This window comes from Lissotriton helveticus, chromosome 10 (assembly GCF_964261635.1).
Source record: "Lissotriton helveticus chromosome 10, aLisHel1.1, whole genome shotgun sequence".
In the NCBI taxonomy this organism is placed as follows: Eukaryota; Metazoa; Chordata; class Amphibia; order Caudata; family Salamandridae; genus Lissotriton; species Lissotriton helveticus.
In genome coordinates this window covers 862,869,196-862,882,038 of record NC_136071.1, presented here as the reverse complement: position 1 = coordinate 862,882,038, position 12,843 = coordinate 862,869,196, and the positions used below count along the sequence as shown (strand labels likewise).

The window sequence follows — 12,843 nt, the reverse complement described above, 5'->3', positions numbered from 1 at the left end:
TGACTTTAAAAAATTATTAACATATAAAAATTGTATACATATATTTTAAAACCAGTAAAACACAACAAAAAACAGATTTGATACATAATAAACATATTAGTAACATCCATATATTTGATATTGATATTACTAACTTCGATATTACTTACATCAATATAAATAAAATCGGTATTACTTACCTTAGGGTCGATATTCTGTCCATCGATATTCTTCCATCGATATTCTGTCCCTTCGATATTATCAACTCGGTATTAGTGTGGGTCGATTTATAATTTTCAATATTTTGACTAGCCACTGCTTTAGCATCATGTGACAGTAGAAGAATATTTCATATTACCTGCAGTGTTTGTCCTTGTTTGTCGATGTTAACTCATCCGCAGCACTTAAAGAGGCACTTACATGTGGCTTCTGTTACTTTCCATTTAAAGTAACATTAATTTTGAGTTAATTAGTTTTGGTTTGTACAATGGAAGTCCTTTTAAATTCTCACCTTTCTATTCTGTAAGGTGTCACCCGTTTGTCGGTATTATATAACTGTTAAAATAGTTTAATAGTCATGCATTTTTGTGTATATCTTATCGTACGTTTGCATGAAAATGGCACACTAAAAACAGTAAAGCTTTGACACCTACCAAGACAAACAACATCATTCTTGCGCTGATAAAGAATGGACGGGGGCAGGTTTTGTGAATTTATTGCAAAGTAGTATTTGGCGGACACCTGTGATTAGTTGTCAAGGTTCATGTAGACAGCATTGTGTGAGCAGCCTCCAGTTTTAACTTTGAAAGAGCTGCAATTATTCGTGGGGAAAGTCATATAACAATAACATATTGCCACAACATCTTGCATGAGCCATCTTTTGGGTCCCTTCTTGTTTATGCTGGGCGTGTAGATCTGATAACACAGTGAGGGGGACTTGCTCTTTCCAGTTGAGCTGGTATAGACATGAATTGTGATGTTTCTTTGGTTGGTTCGATCCTGATCGGTAGTGACAGAGCGAGCAATATCCCAGCACTGTTTCTCCATGCTGATCTGTTTTCAGCCTATCTTTGGTGGAGACAGAAGTATGCTAGACATTAAGAAAAATCTAAACCTTCCCATCGGTGGATCTGGTGAAAAAGTTGAAAATCTCCTATGTACCTAGGCATGCACATGTGCATAGGAATACATGATTTTCCCTATAAATATGGACCAATGTAACCATAATATCTTTATTCAGTTAAGTATATTTTGCAGGAACACTTACAGCGGGAAATATTGTCTTTGCTAGTTTCATTTACCACAGTGCGCTTTACGTTCTGATGAGGCGTGCTGCTTAAGAATTGCTCTCATTGCTGGAGTTTTTGTTTGCCTCCTTATGCTCAGATTCTTTTGCAAGAATATAGCTGTAACATAGCCCATCCATAATCTGATGTTACCATTCGTAGGTCGCTTTTTTCAAAAATGTGTAGCTTGAGTTGACTTTTCTAATGGAAAACAGGTGGCAGTCAGTTTCTAGAGTTGGGTCACAGGTTCCGTTTTTGTATTCATATTTTAACCTTTCCACTCTTTCCTGATTGTTCTGAATAGTAGATGCTATTCTCCCATTCATGTTTTTACCTCGTTCGGTTGTGGTGTGGGGAGTGCGTACCACCTCAGTGAAGGGAGTTTGTGGGCAGTTTTTCTGTGTGCAGTTACAGCGACCAGTGGAGATTAATGCATTCTCTGCCATTCGCCAAGTTCCTGCCCCTGTCTGTCGGCAAGCAGATGCCACTGGGCTCAGGCGCTTAGTTTGCACGGGCTCTGTTTTCTTCACCTCCAAAACTGCCTGACAGAGGCAGAATTAATAATATACACAAGCAACTTAGTTGCCTATAGGAGGTGTGAATCAAAAGGAGCATTTGTGGTGAAATCTATATCTATACCTTCCTTCATATGATTGCCAACGATATAGAACAATGAAGATATTTTTGAATATATGTTGTTGAGGGCACTGGCCAGGGAATACTCAATGGGCTCTTTTCATTTGATCTGTTTCCATGAAAGAGTTTGGAGTGGTGTGAGTAAAGGGTGGTAGGGGTTTTCTCATGTAGCCTGATATGTAATTGTAGCAATATTCATTAAGAAAATAATGCCTGGGGTCGTTTATAAAGTGTGCTATTTATTTCTTACTTAGATATGGGATTTGTACAATTTGAAGTTTGGGAATATTTGTGTTTGATCGTTTCACATGCTGGAATGTTTAAATGGAAGCAACTACTTAGTCACTAAAGGTCTGCTCACTGCAGAAAAGTGCAGGTACTGACCTTTTTAATGTGCATCAATCCTGTAGAAGAGGACAGGGGCTGTACCGTTATTACCAAGGCTTTTTTGTATGAACAGTCCCTAACACTGCACAGCTAATGTAGTCCCAGAGGAGTATATTATAATAGGAAGCCTAAAGATGGTGGTAGTGATCCAGTAAAGGTACAAAAGTCTACTGACAAGTGTTAGTACTGTCCTTAAATGGTATAGCAGCTTCGTACATGTGCTGTGTATTACTACTTAGCAGTTCTGCTGAGAAGTGCCAAGCTAACTGCCATTTACAGTTTGCCCCTATGTTAATATGGGCCAGTAAACATTTAGGGTCCCATTAGTATGGCGGGCGGACTTTGTCCGCCCACCATACCCTCGGAAAAAGGGACCGCCCGCTGAGGGTGCGGCGGTCCCGCACTCCCAATTAGAAGGCACCTGCCCCACTGGTGGGCGCATGGAGCATCTGCAATATTGCGGCAGGCGGTGCAGAGAGCACCGCCCGCCGCAATGCCACAGAGGCAGGTTGTGCGTTTCAATGCACAATGTGACAGGAACCGCACGGAGCCTTCCACGTTGTTCATTGAAAGACAGGCAGGTACCATAGGCACCCTCCACCCCCCGGAGTCCCTGGGGGCCCGCAACGGGCCCCCACAGGCAGACTCTGCATGCCTTCATGCCACAAAAAGGCATGTACACGGCCACATTGTAATATGACTAGCGGTGTCTTTCAGCCACCGCCACCATATTGAATCCTTTTCCGCCGGGTCGACTTGTCAACCGGGCGGAAAAGCGGCGGACGATCTTTCTATCCGTCGCGGACCCCCCAGCCATTGTAATATGGCAGGGGGTCTTTACTGCAAGGATAGCGGGCGGATCGCCCCGGCCGGGCCGGCGGTGACTACCACTGGCACGGCAGGGGCGATTCACCCTCCATCCAAATGGGCCCTTAGTTTGGCATCTGTGTGTTTCCTAAAATAGAACCTATAGAATGTTCTATTAATTTCCCTTTGTCCCCTTTCCAACCCACCGCACCCTAAAAAATTCACTGGCATGCCTACTTTAAATGACGCATGTTTGGGTGACTTTTTGAAGTGTGCCTTATGTAAATGTTTTTCATCCACATAGCCTTTGTGTTCTAGATGCAGAGTGCCGGTTTTGATTTTTTGATGCTGATCGCTGATGGCACTCGTCATTGAGTTTCTTTCCTCTTTTTACCTTTTCAGTAGTGTAAAAATACAGTGTGGGGCATTGCTTGCCTTAGCCTTATAGGTTTCAATCCAGAGTCAACTTCCGTAGGAAGTCAGCCTTCACCTTCCTTACTGCTGCTGTGTCTTCATGAGCACATGATTGTGTCCCATAGGACATTTTGGCGATCTCATAACTGACGTATGTCTTAAAGAGTGAACTGGGTGAGGTTTTGCACTAGCAATTACATTGAAGATAAACATGTTAGTTATACTTCAGTGAAGATACTTGTAGGACCTGACCCTTTCTGCAGGGTTATTCACAAACCTTTTTACTTCCTCTGGCTTTTTTCTTATTGAACTTCATTTTGTTGGCTTAACGACGCTGGCCACCTTACCGCTGCTTTTCAGTGTTAGAGTGCATATGTTTTCTCCTCTAAAACATGGTATGATTGGTTTACATCTGTTTGGCATATTTGATTTACTGGTAAGTCCCTTCTCCAAGGGTATGCCATGTACCAAGGGCCTGTAAATTAAATGTGACTAGTGCGCCTGCAGCACTGCTTGTGCCCTCCACTGACAAAGCCTTTCAAACCTATCTCAGTCCTGCCACTGCAGGGCCTGCATGCACAGTTTACTGCCACTTTGACTTGGCATTTAAAGCTACTTTCCAAGCCATAAAGTATCCTTTTAGTAAACACCCGTAGGCCCTAGGTAGCTCTATCGTCAGGGTGCTGTGTAAGTAAAAGTTGCAACATGTGCCTTTATGTGGGGCATGACCTGGTAATGACAAACATACTATTTTGTTTCTCCCTCTGTGAGGCCTAGCCCTCTCATAGGCAAGTATTGGGAATTCTCTTATATATGTTTAAGTGGTAATGCCTTATCAGAAAGGAGTAGGGCTCCCATGTTTGGTATATTTAGAATAGTTGTGATAAATCCTGCTTACTGATATATTTGGATTTTACATTACTTTTTAAGAAACACCACTTTTAGACGGTGTAAGGACCACGGTTAGGGTAATGCACTCACTGGTATACTTGTTTGCTGAAAATATATTAATTCATTTAATGTTGCTGATTGGTGAATCCTCCTGAGTATGAGGATAATAAACTTGACTATGATGCGCTGTCACCGGGTTATGGGGGGCGTCCCCAAAACACACTCTAAGATCACTTGAAATTAAATTATTCCAAAGGTGTAATATTCTTTGCAAGAATTCTTTATATTTTTTCAATTTACTTTTCATGACTTTCATTCTTTGTTCATTTCTTAATGTCCATAATAAATGATTCTGATTGGATTCATATATCTGTAACATAAATACGCCCAATGCATTTCAGGCAGTGCCCTTCATCAGGGGCTTTATCCTATAAAAAAAGAATAAACTTAAACTGAATCTTTATCTAGTACACAGATCAAATCTCAAACAACAACTCGACTTTTGATGGTGAACATGAGTAAAGGCTTGTGTATCACATATAAATTATGTGTGGTACTGAACGGGTTAACAGAAAATGGTTCTAAATTTTACATCTAGTAAGTTCATGCCAAATCCATCCTTCTGAAATTGGTGAAAAAATGATGCTTTACATTTTTTCACCAATTTCAGGAGTTTGGATTTGGCATGAACGTACCTGTTCTTACATGATTTATTGGTGATGCACAAGCCCCCCCCCTCATTAATTGATACAGACCCTAGTTGGAAGCACCTTTATTACTGGAAAACGCATTAGAAGTCTTAAGAGACCAGTCACGTGGCAGTTGCAATAAAACATGGAATGCACTTTCTAAAACATAAAAAAAATATTCTTTGCGATTCGTTTAGGGATACTATGATTCATTCCTGAATTAAGTGACGAATTGTAATTTAAGATGCAAATCGGTGTCAATGAGTAGGCATGTGAGATGTGAATGCTGAATAAGACGCTAACATGCCCCTCATTCCTCTAACATGCCTGTTGGCCTCGAAAAAGCAAAGACAACATGTCCTGAATGATTCCACGAAGCAGTGACCTCACTCCAATTTAACCTAGCCAAAGATGAAAGTAAAATACATAACCAATGTTACATAATGAACCAACACAAAGATGGTTCATGGAGACACAGTACTATCAATTGACTATAAAACAAACCAATAATGCTAGCTGATAAACATTGTGTGATACCGGAAATGAAAATATAATTCTGGGCTCCTATAAGAAAGTTATGTGTACATGTCTACAGCGGCGAACTTGCAGACTCCTGTGCAAATGTGGCATGTGTAAGAAAGCAAGAAGACTTGTAATGACTACACGAGCAGGACTGTCACGAGGTGCTCTGTGGATGCCCCGTTTCTTTTGCATCCGGTGGAGTTTGGACTCGTTCAGTTTCTAACATTGAAGTTGCTTACCCCTGTCTCCGCGTATGAACACATATTTGATGAGCCAGAGTCTGGTTTGATCTCAGTCGGATACCTCCATCCGGTCTTTTATTTTGTAATAAACCATTACCCCCACGCAGGATGCAGGCAGACTCCAAATTTCCGAATATATAACACAGGAAGCTCCATGTGCCAGATACGTGCAGATGAGTGTTTTCTTAGGATGTGTATTATTGTGAGTGTGAATAGCATTTTGTTCAAGGTAAAGTGTGCAACACAATGTGTTCTGCCTTTGAGTAGTTTACCTGTGTGAAGCTTCAATATTTATAACTTTAATTAGTCACGTGGTCCAATAAAACATGCTCGTTTGAGAAAGTTTAGCAATAAACAAAGTCTGACATTTTGACTTTTGTACATTACTGTCCTGGAGTCAAATACCATGTTCATGACGGAACCATCAGACTCAGATCGTCTGTGCTCTCACCGCGGCCCTAAGAAACGAGATTGTGTGCTCTGGTTCTACTTAAATGTTTATATGTGTTTATGAGGACTCGATATAGCCAAGTAGCATTTCAAAAAATCATATATGTAAATGCACAGAGCGAAATATGCTATTTATTACCATTGTTGGAGGGGAGGATACCGCATGAGTAGTAGCGGCCGCCTCCTCGCACTCTAAATAGCATACCAGACTCTGTGCATCTTCATCTACATAATATATATAAATAGTTATACATGCAATGACAATGTTTAAAAGAGAATGTTATGAACCTTGGCAAACTGATAAAACAAGGTAATAAACCGCTGTCAATCGAACAATATCTGTACAGCGTGATTAACACAAAACCAACCGGAGTTATATATTTATTTTATGATCTTAGAAATTCCAGCACAATCAAGGAACTTTACCAATTCAAGTGAGATGAAGGAAGAAATCCCAACCTACCAAGAGAAGAACATTGCTGATTTTGGTAAGCAGAGTGATAATATTCGTTTCTTTTCTGGTGTTGAAATTCAAGATTTTGAGGCTATCTTGAATATAAGCAGTGTGCCTGAACGACATGGTCAAATGTGGTTTCTAAAAGTTTCAGTAGGTTAAATATATGGCTTGCAGTTTCTTTTAGAATAAACATGAGGTGGCTAGGCTTTCCTTCCGGATTCAAGAGGTTGGTTCCATATGAAAACGTAAACAGCAAAAACATCTATAACAAAAATACATCAAATATAGAGTGCTTGAATCTTGATCTCGAGATCTATACCCCTACAAATAATAATTCATGATTCAAGCTAAACTAATTTCCTATACATTTCACTTTTGGGTTCATTTTCTACTCCAACTCCAAATCTCCCATGTTTGATTACATGGCTAGTAGTAGGATCAGGGAAATAGTTGTTCGGCCTATGTTGCCTCTTCTTCGTCCTCTTCTTCCTCTGTCTTGCCTAAAAAAGGCTGGTAAGACGGGTCTCCAAAGGGGGGCACATGTGTTGAAGGGATGTGGCGTTTAAGACCAAGGTTGTGGTGGGCACTACGTCGCCTGTTGGTAGAAAGGTTGTGGTGTTCCTCGACCCTTTCATCTTCTACTGCTAGGTTTTAATGAAAGGTCTGAATCCGAGTCATTTGATTTACTCCACTCGTCCAATTTAGATGTCCACATCACTGTGGCAGTAAACTGCACCACATGCCCTGCAGTGGCAGAGGCCTGAGACAGGTTTGAAAGGCTACTTTGGTGGGTGGCACAAGCAGCACTGCAGGCCCACTAGTAGCATTTCATTTACAGGCTCTGGGTATATGAGATACCTCGGTACAATGGACTTGAAGGTAAATTAATTAAATATGCCTAACAGATGTAGACCAATCTTACCACTTTTATAAGATAGAGCACATGCACTTTTGCATTGATCAGAAGTGCCAGAGTCCTAAAACCAACAAAAACCGGTCAAAAAAATCCAGGAGGAAGGCAAAATGTTCTTGGATAGTCCTGCAAAAAGGACCAGGTCCAACACCCTTTGGTGAACTGTTTAAAATCCTTCCTCCAGGACCTAAACCATATCAAAGCCTGCAACTGCCCTCCCATAACAGAGGGGACACCTTAGATTTAACCATTGAAAAAGAGAACACCAATCAAATTTGAATCCATCCTACCTTGCAACTGGACTGACCACCATTACATTACTTCCTCATACCTAAGAGGGTGGTCCTCTCCAGTGGACAACACGTGAATGCTAAACATTGGGTCAGTGACCCACGTAACATCAACTCAATCATGCTATCTAATATTAATAATGGCAGCCTGCTCCCTCCCCCCCAATATGTATGATGCTCATGACCTTGTCAAAAATCATGGATACTATTGCTCCCAAATAACTAAAGAGTTCTGTATAAAACCTCAAACCTTTGGTTTAACTGTAAGCTTAATCAGGAACTCTGATGCCTTAGACTTGCTGAATGAGCATGGAGACTTACCCCTTATACAATGAACCTCAAACTCCTTTGACAAAGATGGATCGCCTACATTAGGCACATTTCACAATGCAAGCAGAATTTTGTTCATATTTAGCTGGATCCAGCAATAAATCGACCAAAAAACCTTTCTGAAATTGTCAAAAAACAAACAAACTGGAAAAGTATTGCCCCTTCCTTAGACAACAACACCCTACCTAATAATGGAACCTTTTCCTCCTCTTTGCCTAGAAAACCATGCAGATCACCACTGATCCACAGAACACTATTAATCTCTTACATATCCAACCCCGATACAACCCACCCTTATGCTCTGAATGAATGCTCAAGAAACCTCCTCCTAAACCTAAAAACAATGCTGCCTGGTCCAGCTTTATAACCGTTGAAAGTAACATCTGAAAAGTGCTGATTTCTTAAAAACTCCAACCACAACAATTTTCTTCTTCCCGCCAAACTCCCCAATGAGACCACTCACCCCTTACGGACTAGCATCATCAATGCTTCACTCACCCAAGGCTCAATACCAGATTGTCTGAAAACTGGCCATGGTATTTCCATCAGAAAATGCCAACTCCGACCAGTTCGACCCAAAGAACTACTGCCCTATCTTTAACGGCCCAACTTTGGCCAAACTCCGGGAAAAGAAATATGTACACCTACTGGTTAGAAATCACATCGAGCAATTCCAACTCTTCAACCAATGTCAATCTGGTTTCAGATGGGGCTATATCACCAAAACTGCCCTGGTACACGTTGATGATGCTTTATCCTCACTTGATCAGAACGAAACTTGCTTACTAATCTTACTTGACCTGTCAGCTGCATTTAACACTATCAAGGATAATCTTCTGAATCTATTAGAAAGCAGGATCCGTCTGTACTGTACCGTATTAAAATGGTTCTCTTAATTTCTACACAACAGATCACAGTGCATCACAATCAACCACGCTCTAGCCAATCCATCCCCTGCCATGCTGGGCATCCCTCGAGGTTGTACTCTAACCCCTATTCTGTTTAACCCATACATGGAGCCCCTAACCTAAATTCTCAAACTCTCATACATCTCCTACCACATGTACATGAAATTACCTCTCCTGAACACATCAGCACCCTCAATAACACACTGACAAAAACTCAACACTGGTTGACTTATAACCACCTCAAACTCAATGCGCAAATATCAATTTCTTACTGTTCTCACAGCCCAGCATCACCCCCAGGATCAAAGACTGGCTCCCACATCTTACTGCCTTGAACTGTACCCCACATATCATTAACTCCGCTATAGCTCTAGGAATCATTCTGGACAATAACCTCTCCATGAGAAATCACATCAGTGACCGCATCAGAGGCGCTAACCATCAACTACAAGCATTAAGGAAACTAAAATCTTTCCTCCCAACATCAGATCTCAAAACAGTGGTTCAAGCTCTTGCAATATCCATATCAGACTATAGTAGTGCAACCCTTTTGAGCCTACCGAAAATTAAACTTTCCCCGCTGAAGGCTACCTTAAATGCAGCAGCAAGGTTCATCACTGGCTCAAAAAAAAGGAATCACATCATCCCTGGCCTGGTCTCATTGAATTGGCTGTCAAACGAGGCTAGGATCCGTCTCACAATTGCCTGTCTGACCTACTTAAGCTACAAAAATTAAACAAAAAGAAAACCTACAATCAAGCCTTGCATTGCCCCAAAAATCTGGAACCCTCTTCCTACGGAGACCAGGTGCAACTCTTCCACTTCCTTCTTCAAAAAAGAACAAGTTCTACTTCAAAACTGATTCCTCACAGGTGTGACTCTAATTTCTGCTTGCCTGAGATCATCATGACACCAAATGCAGTTTCCCCATTCCATTACCTATAAGGGACTATTTGCTCTTTTCTTTCCTCCTATTACTCGTTCTGTATTTTTGCCTTTATGATCAATACCTTGTTGATCTACATTGCTTATCGTTTGTACTATAACTACCTTTTGTTGTTCTTGTAAATCGCTCTGACACCCGACAGGGTCTTGTTCGCACTATATAAAAGGCTAAAAATAAAATGTAAATATTTTTGAAAGGAGATATTTATGAAACGTAAGTGTTTTTGCAGTTTCCTTTTCAGACGTGACTTTTTTTCAAACCTTATTTTTGTAGTCTGATTTCACATGCTATATAAGCGGTTATGCTTCACAACCCATCAAGATTACTCTGTTTAAATGTAAAGAGCGAATTCTGAACTTGCTAATTATTTGGGGGGAAAACACGAATTAGGACTTTAAAAAAACAAGTTTTGCATTGCAAGTGAGAAACTCTATCTGGATGGAAGTGCAGAGCTAGTGTCAGATGTACAGGCCAGGTAAAGTGATTCCTGAATAAAGGCTTGTAGTATCACACCTCTAGATTTAAATAATTAATGGGCCTGAGCCCTGTTCAAGAAACTACCAGTACATATGAAACTGCATTCCCATCAAACACGCGCTGTGTAGGTGTGTCCGCTCAAAGACCTTATTTAAAGAAAGATGCCTAAGGGGAGCCCTCTAACCTGACTGGGATCATCAGTCTTCCACATGAATCTCTTACAAGCCGAAGAAACGCTGATACTAGAAAGTGATGGAAGGTAAATTCATAGACTCTTGCATACCTACTACTTAGAATAATATAAACAGTACTACCCAAGGAAACAAGTATAAAAAAAGAAATGTATACAGCCATCCCTGGGAAAGACACTGCTTGAAGTTTAGTTTAGTTATTTATCCATTATTTGATTGTTCATGCTTGTACAGTGAGCAATGTAAGTGGTTTTTTTTCCGTAGCCAAAACCAGGGCCCGAAATACAAGGTTTTCACAAATGTTACACAGAGTAGCAAACGGAGCTCCTTTATTTGTTTGCCCCACTTAACATAGTGTGCAAGGCAAGGTATAAAGGTGGTAAGTAGTAGCAGCTTATTTTGCACATTGTGACCTTGCTCAAAAGTTGTCATTTCAAAGAGTAGTGTGACTGTTTTAGTGTTTAATAAAAAACAACCTGTAGAACTTCAATATGCGGAAAGCAATTTTCATGCCGAAACGTGATTCAAAACAAAAAACAAGTAGTTCAAAACTGCGAGTATTTCTGTGTTTCTTCTTTAAAGAGTTACAATTTGGTTTGAAAATTATATTTTTTTCTGCCAATGTGTACTGTCTTGTGAATCAAAAACTAAAATAGTTAGATTTGTCTTCCAACGAATGCTTTAAGGAAGATCTTCGTTGTCGAAAATTATGCCAGTGCTACCTGAGGCAAGCAAAGGTTGTGCAAAGAGTTTGGAGGAGCAAATGCATTGCACACAAACTTTTTCAAACATTGAATATGAGCACTGTAGATTACTTTAAGGTGAATTTTACTATGTTTATGTTTTTCTCATGTTAGAATTATTTCACAGTTTTACTTTTATCAACAAAAAAATGAGCAAACAGGTTTTTCCACATTTATCTTTTTATTCAACTATTTCAAAAAGATTATTCAGACATGCAAGTTTTTTATTGTGAAAGTGGGAATTGCATATTGAAAGTGAATTTGTGATAATAAAAGTCCCTTAGAATAAAAGATTACCCACTATGCCGCTCACAGTTGTGCTCGGATTCATGCTTACAATTACAGTAAAGCCAATAATTTTGCACTCAGAAAATTTTTCAGTAAACATGGGCTATCAATTATCATATTTGTAATCCTATCGCACGCATCTGTCGTTTTTCCAAGAAGTCTGCTTTCTCCTTTTGAAGCAAGATGCTCCAGGTCCACGCTACTGCCCTACTGACCCTTTAATGCATTGGAATTCAAAAAACAAAAGCTGTACACCCCACACCACCTAAATCTTTCATGTTCTGATAAGTGAAGAGATGCAACACAATTGTTCCCCATCAATCCATTAAGAATGCCTACTACCTTCCCATTTAATGGTACAATATATTCAGGTGTATCTTCTCCTAGAATTTATTCGAAATTCTTATGTATGTGTATATGTGTGTATATATATTACCTACTGCCACTCGCCAGTACCTAGTTTCCATAGGAAAATTGTTTACTGAGTTGCTTATAACTTTGGCTCCATCCAAAGGTGCCAAAGTTTACCCCAAATGTGCCATACTCTATCTCGGTGTGCATGGACATTTTTGGGTCGATCCGTCATGAGAGGAACAAGAAAAAAAGGAGGGGAATAAAAAAAAAAAGCTTCCCATGTTAATTCCTATATAGGTTTCAGGCACGACTACAGCACAAACTGCTAAACGGAATAGCGCCACATTTGGCAGAAAGCTCGGTCTAGATCGAGGAGGTAAAAAATATTCATTGTAAATCCATTCAGTGGTTTGAAAATACAAAAAAAAACGAACTTGTACATATAGAGGTGCGAACACTTCGCAAATCCTCCCCATCTCGTACATAAATCTAATTGGCTGTCAACTCTTGAACCAGGAAGACTTGGCAGCCATCTTGTGACTCTGCCTCAGCCTAGTCCCAAAGAAAACATAAAAATAAAGAGAAGGGGCAGGGTAGGAATACCATGGCCCCCTAGCCCTGGTACTGGGGTCGTCCAGGGATC

The 12,843-nt window shown here is 40.3% G+C and overlaps 1 protein-coding gene across 2 annotated transcripts in view; it reads left to right on the top strand.

Moving 5' to 3' along the window:
* LOC144784600 (ATP-dependent translocase ABCB1-like) overlaps window positions 1-12,843 on the top strand; it is a 223,057-nt gene that overhangs the window by 56,567 nt on the left and 153,647 nt on the right. For both annotated transcript variants that reach the window (XM_078663506.1, XM_078663505.1), the window contains exon 2: window positions 6,702-6,791. In XM_078663506.1, the coding sequence (XP_078519632.1) occupies window positions 6,743-6,791 (49 nt within the window). In that variant the 5' untranslated portion in view covers window positions 6,702-6,742. The remainder of the gene's footprint in view (window positions 1-6,701; window positions 6,792-12,843) is intronic.